This window comes from Cryptomeria japonica, chromosome 5, assembly GCF_030272615.1.
Source record: "Cryptomeria japonica chromosome 5, Sugi_1.0, whole genome shotgun sequence".
In the NCBI taxonomy this organism is placed as follows: Eukaryota; Viridiplantae; Streptophyta; class Pinopsida; order Cupressales; family Cupressaceae; genus Cryptomeria; species Cryptomeria japonica.
The window spans coordinates 78,433,548-78,453,207 of NC_081409.1; the positions used below are offsets into that span (position 1 = coordinate 78,433,548).

The following is a 19,660-nucleotide window of genomic DNA, read 5'->3' on the forward strand; positions in this document are numbered from 1 at the left end:
GAGAGTTGAATAGCCATATATCTTGCCTATAATTCCATAATTTTATCTATCAATTAATAGAAAAATAATTGTCAAACACTTGATTTTGTACGTTGATTTTTATTTCAATTTTTAAATATTTATCTTCATTTTATTATATACATTTAGTAATTTTTTTTAAATAACATTTCAACATAATATAAAAATATATATTAAATATTCAATTACATTGATTTATTGAAATACAGAAAAATAAAGAAACAAACATAACTAATAATAAAAAATAAATAAAATGATTATTAATCGAAGACACCAATCATTCCAAAGATTAATCTACCCATACATTGGAGTTGGTAGTTTTGACTTTTCTCTAAGGTAAAATATCACCCTGTCAATATGAACATTTCTCATTTCACTTTTACACGTGTCTTCATTTTTAATATAGTGAGGGTTTAAATTCCAAGTCAATTTGAAAAACTTCCATCAATGTCACAAGTCATAGCCACTTGATTTCAGTACCAAAAAATTTGCCTTCTACGAAGTTGCCACCATAGGTTAAAGTTGAGATTGGCGTTACGTTTGATATAGATTTCAACATAATATCGGAAAAATATCTGTTGAACATTGAATTAGATTGATTTATTAAAAATGTAAACAAATGAAAAAACAAACTTAACTAATAATAAAAAATAAATAATATCATTATTCATCGAAGACAATAATCGTTTCAAGTATTAAACTTCCGATAAATTGGAGTTGTAGTTGACTTTTCTATAAGATAAATATCACTGATATTTCAGTAAACCCTGTCAACGGGCAAACATTTCTCATTTCACATTTACACGTCTGCTCATTCGTCATATAGTTGGGGTTTATATTCCAAGTCACTGATGTACTTCCACCAATGTCTCAACTAAATATCAATTTGCTTTCAATCCGAAAATACCTGCCTTCCACGCAGCTGCCATCATAGATTAAAGTTGAAATTGGCGTTACATCAGAGAAGAATTTTCCCGAGTTTAATGAAATATTGGTATCTTGTAGCAAACTCAAGTATCAACAATAACATCTGTAGATTAATCTTTGGAGATATATGTTTTTTTTTATGAATAATAGTTTTATTTATTCTATGTAAACTAGGGATTTGTTTTCATTAAGTAAAATCATCTTGAAGACTTGTCCGCGTTAAGAGGTTAGGCATTTTGCAAGTCTTGTGCTATTCCTAAGTCAACCATTCAGTCTGTCGTTTAATTCCTCTGGGCTTTACATTCGTTAACAATTTTTGTTTTGGTTTTGCTGATTGAACTGCCAGTTTTGCCCGAACAGAAAATGTTGTTGCGAGCCCAAATGCATTGAGAGTGGTGGTTCGCTTTATAATTTCTGTCTGTTTGGTGGGTTTTACTCCTGCTGTAAAATGTGATCCTGAAAAGTGTGGTTCGATTAACAATTCAGATCATGAATTGCACCAGGGATGAAGATACTGGAATGATGGCTTCGGTCGTTCCTGCCGATCTAACAAGTTATACTCAAGACACAGAACTTTTACAATTTTAAAATTGTGAAATCGATTATACGGGTCACCTCATCATAGATTCTTCTTTACTCATAGCCAAGTACTATTCTTGCGTCCTTATGCTGGATCTTCCACTAGTTCCATGCCCAATAATTTCATGGTTATTGAGCTTGTTACTTTCTATAGAATGAGGAAGCTTATAATCGCCTTGTTATAATTTCTAAATATGCTTCGTTTGATTAGATTATGAATATTTTTTTAAAGATTTTAATTGTATGTAAATTTAACAATATTTTCTATTTTGTTTTAGAATTGTATTCTTATTTTCATATCACTTTGTAATGTTTGATTTGAACAAGGTTGTAATGTATATACAATTTCTTTAGCTCAACAAAAAGAATTAACTGGTAAGATTTCAATACCGTTTTACATCTAGAAGGTTGATTTAATGCCTATATTATCATATTAGAGACTTTAATAATATCCCAAACTATTTAATGCGGTATCCAAAAAATATTTGTTGTGTACCAAACATAGAAGAAACAACAAAATTAATGGATATAAATATAAACAATCTATTCTTAGTCTTTAAGATGATTCCTTGGCGAAATGGCTATGGAGGGGAAAATTTGCACCTGCCTATAGTGTATTTACATGGGCCCCACCTTGTAAATACACTATAGGCAGGTGCAAATTTTTGTCTGCATAGGCAACACCATTCCTTGGTTAGTCTCAACCAATATTCAATTTCTTATCATAAAAGGGAATTGTAAGAATATTCTATTTCTTATTTCCAACTTCTCTATCCCTTAAAAAAACGTGTCTCAATTGTAATGATGTAAATTATAATGGTTTATGATCACAAAATGTCTAGAGTACTAGTGGAATCAAATGTATTGTCTCTCTCTCATAAATTATGGAGCTTTGTACCATTAGAGTAGAAATCATCTTTGTGTTGGTTTCTTGAAAAAGACCCTTAAAGATATTTCGAAGAGTTATTAGATCTAAAATCTATATGTAGAGAACAGGTAGGTGCATTCAGATGAGAAATAGGTTCAAGGGAATCAAAGTGGGAAGTAGAGGCATTTTTAAATCTTGACAAGGATTCAAAACAAGGGTCGGGGTCAGGAATGGTGAAAACCTTTAGTTGATAAAAACAAAAGCAACTTTTTGTCTTTTGAGGTCTTAGGAGAAATGCCATCTTGTATATTCTGGATTCCTGAGGTAGAATTAGAGGCTTGAAGGGAAGGATTTAAAGTAGGATTTGGGACCAAAGTGGTTGAGGATGAGGCCTTATATGGGGTGGATAATTTGGGGCTTACATTGTGCACCAGGATGGAAGGGTTGACAACATTTTTATTGCATTTTTGTTACATTACTCATTTCTCATATGTTAATAAAAAGTGCTTTTTACTTTAACTGACAATTCAATACATTTTTAGTATCAAATAATCACAAGCTATTATTAATTATCTTGCCTAAGCATTAGGGATCCTATTTTTGTTGAATCAAAATCAGACTTAAATAGCTATGTATCTTTGTTTATAATTTTGTATCTTCACTATCAATTAATTAGTGTAATTTTCAAGCCCTTAGATTAACCTATTGAATTATATTTAGGTTCTTAAATTTTTTATCTTCTTCAATATATTCAAAACTAAAATATCTTTGTATAAATTTATTACTCTTTTTTTGTTTATAACATAAAAATAATATTAAAAAATGTTTATTAAATATTCAATTTATATAATTTATTGAAACGTAAACAAATGAAAAAAAACATAAATTTTATTTTTAATAGAAAAACTAAAAAAATTACAAATAAAAAATAAAATAATACATAAAACTCCAAAATCATCACAAAGAAAAAAAACAACAATTGCCAAGCAAAAAACATACTATTGAAAAGGTCAAACAAAACACCAAATAATTATATTTTCTTAAAAAGAACAGTAGCTGCATAAGAACCATGAACAAAAATAAAAACTTAAATTTGAGTTACATAGACTCTAATGATATATCTTACTACGTACCTTAAAATCAATAATTCTCTTTCTAATACAAATAAAAAATACCTCAAATTAGTCGAAATTAATGATAAAAAATTATTTTATCCAAAGTATGAGGAAAAGTATGAATGTGGCTGTATGATTGAGGTCGACGATGTAACAAGGTAAATAAATTCATTCAAAAGCGTGCAAAGATACGACTCTAAGGTCGCGCAATATAAAGTTTACTTGTGCTTTGGCGTATTGAACAGTGGTAATTATTACGCATACAGACTTGTAAACTCGTACATAGGGTGGAATATTAATCCGCGTTCACAAAATTCTTGTTTACCGCGAGGATAATTTCTACAACTTCATGAAAAAACAAAGCTTCGTTGACAATTCATCCCAATTATTTTGCCGAGTCTTCGCCATCCAATGGGGATGACCAAAGCCGTTCCAGCACCGTGACAACCCTTGTTTCCAAGGTTGAATATGACAGTCTATCAATACAGTTTGAATTGGTGTAGTGGTAGAGAATTTGTATTCATGAAAGAAATCAAAAGTTTAAAATTCATAAGAAATAATATATATATATATATATATCAAATCAATAAATTTAAATATTATTGTTATGTTAAATAATTATATTAAAAAATTTTAAATTTTTAAAGAATAAAGTATAAATATCTTGTTTACAAAAATCAATAATTTAAATATTATTGTTATGTTAAATAATTGTAATTAATGATATATATCTTATGTCTAAATTGCATGTGCAATTTAAGTGTTTTAAAGTAAGTTTGATTTTATAGATTTAATTTTCAATTGATGACTATTTTTATTAGACATTTATTTTAAAATTAATTGGTACTTCAATAGATCTTAGCTTGTCATACCATCTAAAAAATATGAACATGAATTACCGTAAATTCTAAGTTTCTTATTTGATATATTATTTATTCTTCTTTCAAAAATCAAATCAATTTATGATCATCTAAACTTCATGAATTAAATAGCCTTCAAGTATAAAAGATGATTGAAAATTAAGTAATTGATTTTAAGTCTTATAAAATGAAATATTTGTTACATAGAAAATTAAAAACATATATTTTTAGACCTTTTTGTTATCTATTAAAAAAATATAATAAAATTAATATTATAATAATTTCAATTTGTTCATCTAAATTAAATGAAAATTATAAAAAAGCACTACAAGTAATTGATAACAAATTAATATTTTTATTTTCCTCTATTTATTCAGTAGAATATACCATAAACATTCATCGAGAATGTTTTGTCCATAGTCTAGCACAATCCCTATAATATTTAATTTTGAATGCCTAGATAATTGTATTGTATTAAAATTCCCAATAGACTTCACCAGTCTATTAAAATAGACTAGAAATTCTACACTTTGAAGTCACTCGTAATAAAATAGACTAGAAATTCTATAGTTTCAACTCACTCGTTCCGGCATGGTCGAAATCTCAATCACTGTACTGAATGGCTCCTCCGACATACTCTCAGTTGCAGACGGAAATGTGTAGCTCCTGAATTTGTTTGATGTTTGTGATTCTTGTGGACAAATGATTGTTTGCTCAAATATTGCATCGTCAGGGACGTTTTTTCTTTCTTGCGTTGCCTCTTACCCACAAAAGTTCCTCCACAACCTCTTTCATCGACGGTCTTTTCCTCCTTTCCAAATGAAGGCATTCTCTTGCTAACTTTCCAATATCTTCCATCTGTTGAAGGTTTTCGTCCAACAATATTTTGCTATCTAAAATTTCGCTGAGGCGGTTGTGGTTGATTCTAGCAAGAAAAAGATAAGATAAGCTCCACTCCTCGCTCATCCTTTCTGCACTCAGTGGTTCGAGACCTGTTATAAGCTCAACAAGAACAACACCAAAACTGTACACATCGCTTTTGTCGGTGAGTTGATAAGTTTGGAAATACTCAGTATCTAAGTAGCCCCTTGTGCCCATTATATTAGTGGTGAGATGTGTGTTGTTGGAAGCAGAGATGAGACGAGAAATCCCGAAATCTGCAACTTTGGGAGAAAATAAATGTCTCATTCAAAAGAATATTAGATGATTTTACATCACGGTGGAAAATGGGTTGAGATGCTCCAGAATGTAGATATGCCAAAGCCTCCGCCGTCTCTATTGCAATTTGCAGACGTGAAGCCCAAGGCAAACACCCTTCCTTGGGCTGTAAATGTTCAAACAGTGTTCCATTCGGAACGAATTCAGATACCAGCATTGGTAATATAGTTTGGATACAGCAACCTAATATTTTCACTATGTTCCTGTGATTGATTTGAGAGAGAATTGTCACTTCATTAAGAAAGTCATGGCCATCCTCTAGATTGAAAGCTTGCTTGGACTTTTTAATGGCCACATGAGTACCACCCATTGAGATCCCTTTGAATACAGTTCCGCCCAATACCATTCCAATTGAATAATTATTAGAAGCTCTGACCAATTCTTTGGCAGAAAACAATCCTTTTGTAAAATCAACGTTATAGACAACGTTATGATATTGAAGTCATTTCGTAATAACATAATAATATTAACGCTTTTGTAGACACTTATCTAGATTGACAAATAGAATTGGAACTTTCAAATCTCATTAAAATTAGTATTTGTATTAGGTGGTGTAATGATTAAGTCAAATATTTTATAAATTTGATAGGAAGTCTATAATTAAATTTATTAATATTTTATTTTAAAAATGATATAATATTAAGTATTTAACTAAAATTTAAAATGGCATCAACTTTAAGAGGTTAAAAAAGTTTGGTATAGATATTCAAGAACATTATAGATGGTTGACACATGCTACCACATCAAGTCTCAATATTTGGTTAATATTCAATTGTAACAATTCAAATACCTTTGTAGAGAATTGTCTTTAAAGTGACTTGTTTAAATTTGGAAGCGTTTTAACAGGTTCTCAAAATATTTTTTAATGTTTATAAAAGAAGGAGAAACACATATGCTAAGCATAGCTTGCGTACTCAAATTAAAAAGTAAAATGAACAAGCTATGCTAGCAGTGGACGAGAATCTCCTAGTGTTAATGCAATGATGACAAGTTCTCTTCTATTGTAGGACTACTCCCACAAAGATAGGTCCAAGTTGGTGTTAGCTTCATTTGGGGATTGACACGTAAATGGTTGTATGCTTTCTCCAGAGATTCAAACTCCCTCCCTTACTCATGATGTGGTTTGGCCCACAAATGTTGGTGGGTCCTACACATCAGACACTTTGCATCCTATTTTGCAGAAAAAGGTGTGAAGATATGAAGGTTAATATTCCTAGAGTCAAGGTAAGTGTGCCCTTTCCCTCCTCAAATGTGCCTTTTGTCAAGGAACATTCTGGGCTTTGGAAGGATCTTTTTAATAAAGGATAATTTGCTACTATTAATGGGTTCTTATTAGAGCATTTCGGGATTGGAACACATTTAAATATTAAAGATCTCTCCTTCTATAGGTCTCTTGCTAAAATGAAGCTCTCTTTGGTAAGGATAGTTATGGGAAGATGCCCTAATATTGTTGCCATTAGAAAATGGGACTCTTCTCACTAGGCTATTAAAGAAAGTGTGACCATTATTACGCTTCCTAAAGGACCATTCTACTTCTCATTCTCTCTGAGACAAGACTGACTCCATATTCTTACTACTGGTCACTATTTCCTCGATAAGAAACAACTCCTTCTATGCAAGTGGCGCCCCAGATTTGATCCTACTATTCATTTGGTGGGTTCTATCTCAACTTGGGTTCATCTATCAGTGATCTCTATGGAGTTAGGGGATGAAGAGATTATTGCTTGTATTGCTAACTCTTTTGACTAGTTTCTTTCTCTTGATTTTGTTACTAAGAATATAGCCAGACCATTTTTTTCTCTCTTTTTCATTTGTGTGGTGCCTAGTTTAGAGCTTCCTTAGTCCCAACCTCTAGAATTTGAGGACTCAACTCATTTCTATCACCTCTATATTTTTGTGGGCTACTTATGTGATGCTTGTTCAAGAGGGAGTTGGCAAAAGATTGGTCTTGCTCCCTTCTTGAAAGGGAAGGGCCTTCTTACTTTTCCTCTAGTTCCTAATGTTGCAAGTCCTTCTATGAGTACAAATTATTCCCCCTTGGTTGAGATTGTGTTAAAGGAGAATTTGTCCTCTATTGCCCCTCTTGTTGGTGGGATTGGGTAGGTTGCTTCACATGTGACGCATGTTTCTCTAGAGTCGCATACTCAGAGTTATTTAGAAGTTTTGTTTGCACCCTTTGGATTCACCTCTTCAATTGGCTTCTTTGAGGGTTCAATATTGTATTCAGACCCTTGTGGTCAATTTGGTTTGGGTGCATCACCCTTGCTTGGATACTATTATTGATCTTGTTCATCTTGAGGTTTCTAGTTGCCTTACTTAGGTCGAGTCTCCTCTTCTTGGTTAGGTGGTAGAGTGGAATCCTATGGTCGTTGCTCCTTCCTTGGGTCCTTTTGTCCCCTCCACTTAGACTTGGGGTAGGTTGATGTGGATAATAGTCTACCTATGGTGGTTCTTGTAGATATTCCTTTTTTTCCATTGGTGTAGGTTCCTTCCTCTCTTCCTACTTAGTGATGTATTGGTGGGAGTCGTTTCTCCCTAAAATTCTCCAAGGAGACTGCAAATGTGGAAAAAGATTCAAAAATAGGTAGGAAGTTGGCTATAGAGAAATGTCAGACATTTGTAGCTAGATAAAGAGGTGGGGGAATCAATATTAGAGGCTCTCATTCATTTAATTTGACTCTTCTCTCTAGAGTCAACTAAAGTTTGATGTCAAATTCATCTGAATAGTTTATGATAATAAAAACTAAATATCTAGAAGATGGATATGGTAGGGCTTTCATGTTGGATGTTCCCATGCCTCATGGTTCTCATATATGGAAAAATATCATTCAAAATCCCTCTTTAATAAAGGTTCTTTCTAGCAACTTGGTAATGGTGAACATATTTTCTTTTGGAAAGATCCTTGGGCCTCTTCTATTATGCTGGAATTTATCTTATATGATCAGCTATTAGAAAGGATTTAATTAGTAGACTTGGAATCTTTGTTAAGGATTATTGGGATGCATCTTATTCTCCTCCCTCTTGGATAATTTACCCTTTGTTGTTTGACCCATATAGCTAAACTGTGGTTGTGGAATTCCTCAAGATTTTAAACAACCCGATATTCTACAGAATCCATTCTCAGGAAGTTTGGCCTTCTTATAATGATGGTAACTACTTGGTCATATTGGGATCCACCATCTTTGTTCCTCCCTAGAATTCCTAGTTTAAGTGGATGAATATTTGGAGATCTAAAAAAATCCCTAAGGTCTATTTCATTTGGTGGACTACTTGTCACAAAAAATTCTAACTTTTGATAACCTTCAGGAGAGAGGTATTCAACTAGTGAACATATGTGTTTTTTGTGAGAAAGTTAAAGAAAGTATTAACAACCTCATGTTCCATTTCTAGTTCTTGTGGAATAAAACATATAAAATTATGAATTTTTTCCCTCTTTTTCCTTAACTAGGCATAGGGATCCCAAGTTGATCTTGAATTGTATGAATTGACTTATATGTTTTGGTCTAACTAATTACATGTAGAACCCTTTTGAGATAATTGAAAGGTGTATTGACATGGTGTGAATCTTCACACATCTCTATTGCATTATGCATGTAATTTTTGGGTTTGATGATGGATATACATGCTACATCTATAAATTGACCTAATAGAGGTTACTGATGATCCACTTGATATATAAGTGACATATCAATTGAGATATGCAAGATAGAGTGTGTGTGAATAGTAGAGGTGATATGGATGTGATGTGAGAGTAATATTGATATAAAATCAAGGTGGTATGGGAGGCTAATACAGAGGTCCAAATGTGGTGCAAAGTAGAAATGAAAGTTGGATCAGATGAATATTAAGTTGTGAACTATTATCTGCATATTGGTAGATGAAATTGTCTTGCATTTCTATCTTTTACCTCTATTATTTCTAGACAAATATTTTGTATCTTTCCCTAAAGAAATGATCTTCAATTATGCAAGTTTATTTTGTTTATTTCCCTAAGGTTACGTACCTTAGCCTAAAATTTTGGAGCAGTGAGCTCCCTAGAATATGACATAAATCCTTGTAAACAATCTTTCTTTTTACATATATTATGATTTTAATTCTCACCATGTTTTTTCCTAGTTTGGGTTTTCCACATAAAATCTTGGTGTTCTTGTGTCGATGCATTTTTTATTTCTATCATGCATATGTGACAAATGAATGTTATAGAATAAATAATTCAATTTGATCTATTTGATTCCCCCCCAACCTCTCAACATCTAGTAGAGTTCAACAATTCAAACATTTCCAAGACCAAATTAAACATATAGGCTCCTCTTTCAATCTCATTTTCAAATATATAATTATACTCTACATATATTTTATGAAACTTTTAGTTTATTTTGATTAATCTCAATTTAGAATAATTATGTCTCATTATCATATTTAATTATTCTCTCATAAAATTGAAATAATTCAACAAAAAGGTGGTGAATCCATTCATGTCCAACTCTTTCCAATAGGATTGAAGTTGGGCCTATTGGATTTATTCACCTTAATGTGATGTTGTTGTGAATGGGTTTGATTCCTAATTTGCATGATTAGACCAATGAAACCCATTTCCTCACCATTACAGATTCAAAAAGCTAGCACTATGATGTCTCGCATCATAAACATCCTAGACTATGGCACCTAGAACCTTAGTCCAATTGTTTTGGGCCCAAATTTTAATACTTAATGGTCAAGAAAATATGGAGTAGGCATTTTCTCCCTAATTTCATCCTCGTTCAAAATTTAAAACTAAAAAGGTGTAAGTTAAGTATATATACTATTTCAAAATATATTGCTTTATTAATCAATCAACTGATATAGTGACGTAATTTATAGAGTTAGTAGATTTATAACATGTCAATCGTATAAGTACATAGTAGTTATTAAGAAATGTAATATTAATTTATGCTAACATACCCCCTTATTAAATTGTTCCTACAAATATAAACTTCAACTTGTCAAGGTACCCTCCCTCAAGGATTACATCACAAAATTTGTTGATTACATAATTTGAATATAGTTTTTTTAGAAGATCTTTTCCTAGAAACAAATATTGAATTAAGTGGGGCTCCATCAATCTAACTTGTGACCCTTGGAAAAGTGTATCTTTAAAAAGAATACTTGAGTTCTGAATCTTGAAATCTTGAATCACAGAGTCTTGAATTCATTGATAATAATCCCTATTGAGCTATAAAAGATCTCCATCATTTTTTTATGACCTCAACACCAAATCCTAAACCTGCCTCCAAAATCAATATTCATAGTACATACATTCTTCAATTTTTCTAGCATGAATAAAGAAATCTAAAAAAAGGAAAACAAGAACAAAATACAAAAAATACTCAAGAAAAACATCATCACAAAGTGAGAAGCTAACTTGAGATGATGAAAATCCTCCATCCTTTGGTGCCACCAACCTCTAAAGTGACCTTTTTACACTTTATCTAATTGATATCTTAGATGAGTCTTATTAGGCATCACAATGTGTTGCAAAGATTGTCCCAATTACTATAATTTGATTTAGATTTACCTAAGGAAGAGACGAAGTACTAGAACCTCCACAATTCCAATCAACACAAATAATATGTGTGGCCATGATAAAAAAAGAAACTAACAAGATGTTGAATGCAGCCAACAATGCAAATCTACAATTAAATTCTTTAATAGGTTTGAGATGACTATTTTCTTTGTCATTTCATATGGACAAGGAACTCCTACATAAACCTTTATCTTAGTGAGCACTATTTCAACTTACTTTTTCTTATATGAAATTATTGCTCTAATAATCCTTGTTCCAAATAAATAATCATCTACAGAATGAAAATAAAATAAAATAAAATACCCTCTTCTCTAGCATATTTGATTCTAATAATTTTTCATTGAAGTGTATTCATAGTTTCAATTTCTACAAATCTTGCTATTGTCTATACTGAAACAAAATACATACAAGAGAACCATAAAATCCAAAACTATTTTTAAAAGAAATGTGCATAGGCATTTAAAAACATGTCTCCCATAACACCAATAGTGAAATATTGTTTCTTGATTAGTGTAAAAAAATACAAAGAATTTATCTAGCTCATCGCCACAAAGAATCAAGTTATTCTTAGAACCTCTACACAATGGTTTTTAGCCTCAAACAATTATACAATTAGATTGCACAAATGCACAAATTCCACAAATATATCTAACAAACTATAATTGATCCATGACTTAAATTATCATTCACATGCTTGGTCATCTCTCAAAAATGGTAGGGACTATCTTCACATGTGATATAAATGATGTTAACCTTTTCAGCTAATTGAACATTTGTCTATGTGCTGCAAAAGGTTAAAGGCAACCCACGAACAACATAGAAAGTATTATATTTAACAAATAAAATGACACTAACGATACCTACCACAAGTTCATGTCCTTCATTTCATTGAATCAAACAAATGTAAAAATATAGGTGGAAAGGTCTATAATCAAACTAGATCAAAAACTCCTACAAATGAGTTATGTAATGACATTCTTGAGCTACAAACAATGACTTGTCTAATAATCTCCCATTTACTCATGTAAATCACCATACCTCATGCCTTTATCATTCCCAACATGGTCTAATTACCATTTTTTATTATATTCTTAAAACTAGCTTTCAAATTACAAGTTACCACACATAGGATGACCTTTATTCCATCTTCCTGGGCACATTAAGAAATCCAATATCATTATCAAAATTTTATTAAAGAAGAATTATTATAGTTTTCATCACTGGTATATGCTAGCATAACTATTTAACATACCACAATATAACAAATTTTCTCTAATATCATAATGTATAATATTATTCTTTATTGATCATTCAATTTATACAACAAAGCAGTTTATAGAGTTAAAATACAATTTTAACATGTTGACTATATAACTATAGAGTAGTATTAAACAATGTAATATTAATTTATGCTAAGAAATATAACCCCCTCCCTCATTTGAAAACCTATCACTTTTAAATCACAACTCCCATCTTTCCAATTGAGCATTAGAATTAGGCATCTTCAACCAAAATGAGGATAAATTTGAGGTAAAAAATTGAAGCATCAAAGTGACTAATTTTCAAATGTGACCAACACTTTTAGGCCAAATTCAAGAAGAATGGTCTATAGTGCACTCTAATAAAAAATCTAAAGTTTCAGTTAATAGAAGCACCTCCAAGTCTAGGGTACCTACCACACTTGACCAAAATTTTTAGGCTTAGATATTTGTAGTAGTTTTCTTCTTGTACATATTTTTCAAATGTGTACATCTATGATGGCTTTCTATTCTAGTTCTAGTTGTTTAGGCTAAATCTTGTCAATTTCTTAGCATTTTATCTAGTTCATGCATCTTCAATCTAATAATATCTAATCACATTTCAAAAAGGAAAAATCAATCACAATGCCTCCTTAAGGACTGAAGATGATCCTAATTGTTTGTTCCCCTATAAAATAGAGTTGGAAATGGTGAAGAGTTCCTAGTTTTGCATTTCTACAGAACTAACATTTTCTACCAACATTTTAGCTACATTCTCTCTACCTATCCCCAAAATAAAGGAATCTTAGGTATAATTGTGCCATGTAACTAATGCTTGTAACTACTTACTAAATTTAGTTAATGCATCACAATCCTTCACATTTCAACAACATCATATTGACCCTCTAGTATCTCCATTTAATCCTATAAAAGTCCTCTCATTCATCCTCCACTTTTGATGTTTTCAACACATTTACACCCCTTGTTTGTCCAAATAATTTATAAATTTAGCAACACTCTCATCAATTTTAAATCCATCACACTTTGAGCTAGGTATGTGCTATCCAGCACAACTAGCTTTTCAAGAAAAGGAGGACCTACATATCAACTATAACTTCATTCAACATTAGATTGTTATTTGTTATTTTCCTTAGATTGTGTTATTCCTTTACTTGAATTCCTTTCTAAAGATCTATTACAAGTTTAATATTGGTTTAAAAAGAAAATTGAATGTTTATTTCTTTTTATTTATATTTTTAAATCATATAATTAGAAGTGGCATAAACCTATATTTGAAGTGTTGTTTAGGTTCCTAAGAATTCATTTTGTTGTCTCATAGATATGTGAAGGTAGTTTTAAAATAAAATAAAATAAAAACTTATGTAATGAATGAGAGGATTCCTTTTAACTGAAAGATGTATACTAATTTATCTAATAAAGTAATCTTGTATACTAATTTATCTAATAAAATAACCTTCTAGCTACGTTTATGGTCATTAAAAGTCTTTAGCTTCTCTTCTATATATACATGAATCCCAACTCCATTATATCCAATTAAGCTAGCTACCAACCATCAACAAGACCCTACTTGGACATTAACAGGAATTGCAAAAGTTCGGTTCACTAGTCATAAGAATGCCTTAAAGCAAATGAAGGAAAATCAAGCTAGGGATGGAGCATAAATTTTATACTCCAATTATTATAAAATGGATTAGGTACATTAGGCATGCAATTTGACTCGTATGATTTAAGGTTGAATGCTTCAATACTAATCAATTGGAGAGCACCAGAAGATGGTCCAATGGCTAGAATTGCAATGAACCAAGATGATGACTTGGCAAGATCCTATATTACATTGAAGTATAAATGCATGATGAATTGGACTACAAAACTTCTTATGAAATTGTTGTGGATGAAAGGGAAGACCTTCTTGAAATGAATGTATACAAATTATACAAGTAAATTCATTTTAGATTGAAGACTACAGGACTAATAGAAGCAAATTCATTTGATATCGATGATTGCAGAGAGAATAGAAGTAAATTCATTTGAGATGCAAGACTGAAGAACACCAAAGGTATAACTCACCTATCATTGATCTTGCTCCGTCTACGCTGATTAGTTGCAGAGTGCTTGGGCCTAGAAGTTTTGGCTCTCTGATCATTGCTTTTTCCATCTACCTTTGATAGTGCTTCACTTGAAATAAAATATTTATATCGCTTCTAATGTAAAACCTTCAAATGTGAAATGCACACTTACAATCTGCAAGAAGTACCATTTATCATAGCGAAACATAATATGCAAAAGCATATAGGTCGTTGCATGTTCACAACATGGTCCATCAAATTTTCAAAAAATGAAGGCTCACAAATAAGAAGAAAAAATTAAGACATTTTTACAGAGACTAGATAGATCTAAGAGTAAAAATTGGTAAACATTGAGAAAAGTATGCATGAAAACATATGAACCCACACAAAAAGAGTACCATATTTTATCTCTCCATTGTAAATACTTTTCTCTTTCGAAGAGTACGCAGACAGCATTTACTCATAAAGTAACAACTCGCTAGTTCGAAACACTGACTACAAAAATGTCTCTGCAATACTAATGACCACATTTTCGATTCACTATTAGCAAGCGGCTCTAATGTTGACTATAAATTACTGTAGTATACCAGTGATGCATCGAATTTAATTTGGGTTATATTCAAACAGAGCAGCTTCTTAAATTGTCCCTGAAGAATAATGAAACCCATTTCAGGCTGCAAATGATTTCAAATTATAACATTAAAAATCTTCCCTTAAACTTAAAAGTACATGGAAAGAATCCCTTTGAGACATGAAACCAAAAGGAAAGCAAAATTTTCTTTGTTTCAGATACCTTTGAGAGACAAATTTCCTTCTGATTCTCTCAATTCTCATCCACATACTCATCATCTTCATCTTCATCATCTTCTTAAATGGGTTTCATGGAATTCATCATCTCAACAAAGTTTGGTCGTTTTTTTTTTTTGCATATATTTGTGCAATAAGCGAAGTCAATTGACATGTCATTTAGAAAATTGAATATACATCTACTTACTAGGATCTAAACATGACTAAAAGAAAACCTCTAAATTGAGAAGATAATCAAGATTCATTACCAAAATGCTCATATTATGTTTTCCATAGGGAGAGAGGGGTTATGAGATAAAGATAGAGAGGAAGGTAGACATGGAGACATGCAAATGGAGATGGAGATGGAGAAGGATATGGAGAGGAGAGCAAGATACGATAGAGATGGGAGAAATAAATATATAGGGACGAGAATGAGAGAGGGAGAGGGAGGAAGTGATATATAGAGAGGGAGAGATATAGGGGTACATATAGATGAAGAGAAAATGAGATAGAGAGAGAAAAAATGGGAAGAAGAAATATGAATATAAAGAGAAAAATAGATATAGATATAAAGGAGTAGGGAGAAGGAGAGGGAGAGCTAGAGATAGCTAGAGAGATGGATAAATAGAGGGAGACATGTTTAGAGATAGAAGGGGAGAGATCAAGATAGAGGTAGAGATGAAGATAGAGTGAGAGAAATAGATAGACAATAGAGGGAGAGGGGGAGATAAATATAGAGATAATAAGATAGAGAGCGAGAGATAAAGAGAAAGAGGTATATATAAATGTATATATAGAGAGAGAAGGGGGAGCGAGATAGAGAGATAGATAGAGAGACAAAAAAGCAAACAAAGAGAAGTAGAGATAGATAAATAGATATTATGAGAAAGAGTAATAGAGGATATAGAGAGAGGGAGGGAGAGATATATACATGGGAAGAGAAAGAGAGATATAGAGATAATGTGGAGAGAGAGAGGATGAGGACGGGGAGAGATGGGAAGAGGTAGAGAGAGAGAGAGGAAAAAAGAGAGTGATCTCAATATATATAGAGGAAGATATATATATAAAGAGATATAGATAGAGGGAGAGGGATATAGAAATAGAGAAGGAAAGAGTGAACAATAAGAAGGTGGTAGAGACAAGTAATAGAGAGAGATATTGGGAGAGTGGAATGATATATATAGAGAGATAGAGAGAGACTATGTGTATATGAGAGAGACAAATATATAGAGAGATTTTGTATATATGAGTAAGAAAGAGATAGAGAGATAAAAATAGATAGAGGGAGCATGAGAGGGAGGGAGAGAAATAAAAGAGGAGAGAGAAGTAGAGAGATATAGAAAGAGGGAGTGATAGGGGAGATAGGGATAGAAAGAGGGAGAGATAGGAATAGAAAGGAGAGATAGAGAGAGATATAACTTGGAAAAGATAGAAGGGTGAGAGACATATATACATAGAGGGAGAGATAGAAGGGGAGAAGAAGAGGGAGAAGGAGAAATAGAGACAGAAGAGGGAGAAAATAATTTGGGGATAGGAAGTGATAAAGAGAGAGAGGTAGAGAGAGGGATATATATTAAATCAATCTCTCTCTCTCTCTCTCTCTCTCTCTCTATATATATATATATATATATATACCTCTCCTCTATATGCACATCTCTCTCATATGTATATCTCTCTCATTTCCTCTTATTATATTATATATAATATGTATATATATTTATTATTTATTAATGTATCTATTTTACATATTAAATTCATACTATAATTATATTAATTGTTATATGACTAAAATCATCTTTCAAACTTCTTCAAATATTGAATAGATCAATTCAAAATAATATCATTATTTAATACTAGTAGATTTTATCAAATAATATACATTATAGAATATATAATAATAAATATAATTATGAAAAATATATAATACATGATGTTAGAATTATAGTGATGACGATTATTGCACTCACTCACTATTATGGAATAAAAAAATAAAAAATATATTAGTATAATATTATTTTATAAGTAATTTTACATTATATAAATAAATAAATAAAAACTTTCTTTATATTTTTTTTGTTAAAAAATGAAAAAAAATTGAATACAAAGGGAAGACATTAGAAGAGTATCAATCTTTCTTTATGTGAATTAAACAAATAAATTATATCCCTATCTCTATCTCTTTATTCCACCCTCTATATCTCTCCCTTTTCATCGACCCTTTTTCTATATTGATCTATCTCTCCCTCTTTCTACTTATATCTCCGTTTGTCTCCAAAATTTAGAGGTTTTATTTTAGTTGTTACATATCTAACTAATAGACCAAAATGTTTCCTAATTTACCTTCCATACCTAATAAATTTAGAGGTTTTATTTTACTCATGATATAATAAATAATAATAAAAAGATCTAAATGTTACTATTAAAGTTTAATTTTCCATACCTAATAAATTTAGAGGTTTTATTTTACTCATGATATAATAAATAATAGTAAAAAGATGTGAACATTACTATTAAAGTTTAGTTTATTTTTTTGATTGTTATTAAAGTTTAAAGTTTTAATCAACATTAGTTGTGAAATAAATTTTGAATTCTTTATTATAAAATATATATTGTATAAAATAAGTATATAAATTTTTACATATTTATAAAAATTCATCTTAGAATTATAAAATATTGCATGACAATAAAATTTAAATCTTATTTATTCTTCAATAACAAATTAAAACGAGTTTAGACCCTATTTACCATCAAAATTCTCTTATGAAAAAATCATAGAAAAACCTTAAATTTGAACATATTAACATAACCATTGTCATGAGTTAAAAACATTACTTTAGTTAAATCTCAATCATATTTTTTTACAAATTTACTTTCAAACATTTTTATTAAATAAATAAAAATTTACACTCTATTTACCATCAAAATTCTCTTATGAAAAATGATGAAATAGGGTTAAATGTAAACCTGCTAAAAATTACTTTAGTTAAATCTTTAATCATATATTTTTATAAATTCACCTTCAAATGTTTCTATTAAATAAATAAAAATTTACATGATCTATTTACCATCAAAATTCTCTTATGAAAAATCATGAAAAAATCTTAAATGTAAATACGTTGAAATGCTCATTATGACATTAAACACATTACTTTAGTTAAATCTTTAATCATATGTTTTTACAAGTTTACTTTCAAACATTTTTATTAATTTTCGTACTTTAGAATTGTTTTCTCTCAATTGAAATTTATAATGATATAAATATATATAATTCTTATAAACTTAAAGCAATAGCTTGTTTATTACGATGAACCATTAGAAAGCTTAATTAGTTTCTTAGGTTAGAAGTGTTTTCTTAAAATGCTCATTATGGAGTACAGGTAGAACAAGTAGACCAACAAAAAAACTTGTGAACGTCACACGAATAATCATATGTAATAATAATTCAAAAAATATATAAAATTCTAAATAGCGAAACGTTATATGCAATCCAACTTTAGATGAATATGTGTCTTACACATCTGCAACTGCATCGGTTTGGTAGACAATTTTGAGGTTGTCCATCTCAGTTGGGAGACGTCTTAGGTGTGAAAATAATTCAATAGGAGAGGAAACATTACATGCATCTACTTTCGTCTTGATTTTTATGGGAATAGTTTTTATCTAGCCTGTTTTATCATTGGTCTATTTTAATTTTACAAATTAAAAATTACATTTTTGGCAAGAAAAAATTGTACAAGTCAACCAAAAATTTAGATTTTGATATTTAAAAAATAAAGAGCCAACAAACATTAGAAATCATGTTTAATATTTTTTTAAATACACTTATAATTGCAAACAAATGGAAAAAGATTCATCCTAAAACATTAGTTTCTTGCCTATATAAGACAAAGACTAATAAATTGAAGATTGACTATGCTACTCTACTTCTATTTCAGATTTGAAAAGGTAAGTACTCGTCACTACATGCCATTTGTTTTATTTTGGTTTCATTTCCATAAAATGACTTAATATAATTATATAATAATAAGTAGTGCATTTATGTATTATATTTGATTTATAATTTGTATATTTTTTCAATTCTTTATTCATTTATACTTTATTTTATATATTTAACTTATTCCATCCTTTCTACATACACTTTATATATTTATCATCATTATGATCTATTAAATTTTAAATTTTAAATAATAAACAAAAATTAAAACCTTAATACACAATTGTGTGCACTTTTAATATCAATCAAAATAGCAGTCATCACATCCAGGTTCTCTTCGTTCTTCACGTTTGGATCCAAAATATCAATTAACCAGTTGTCTTTAAATTTCGAAAGAAAAAACTTAGATAACACGATTTTATGTGGAGATCTTCCAAAGACAGCGATTCTCGACCTGTGAGAAG

At 30.4% G+C, this 19,660-nt stretch overlaps 1 protein-coding gene across 1 annotated transcript; it reads right to left on the minus strand.

The window, feature by feature from the left end:
• Positions 1-1,201: 1,201 nt before the first annotated feature.
• LOC131875717 (wall-associated receptor kinase-like 2) lies at positions 1,202-5,931 on the minus strand. The gene is made up of 3 exons (XM_059220345.1): positions 5,586-5,931; positions 5,126-5,524; positions 1,202-1,401 (listed from the first exon to the last, which is right to left on the minus strand). Exons 1-3 carry the CDS (start codon positions 5,929-5,931, stop codon positions 1,202-1,204), a joined length of 945 nt encoding a protein of 314 aa, XP_059076328.1.
• Positions 5,932-19,660: the final 13,729 nt, after the last annotated feature.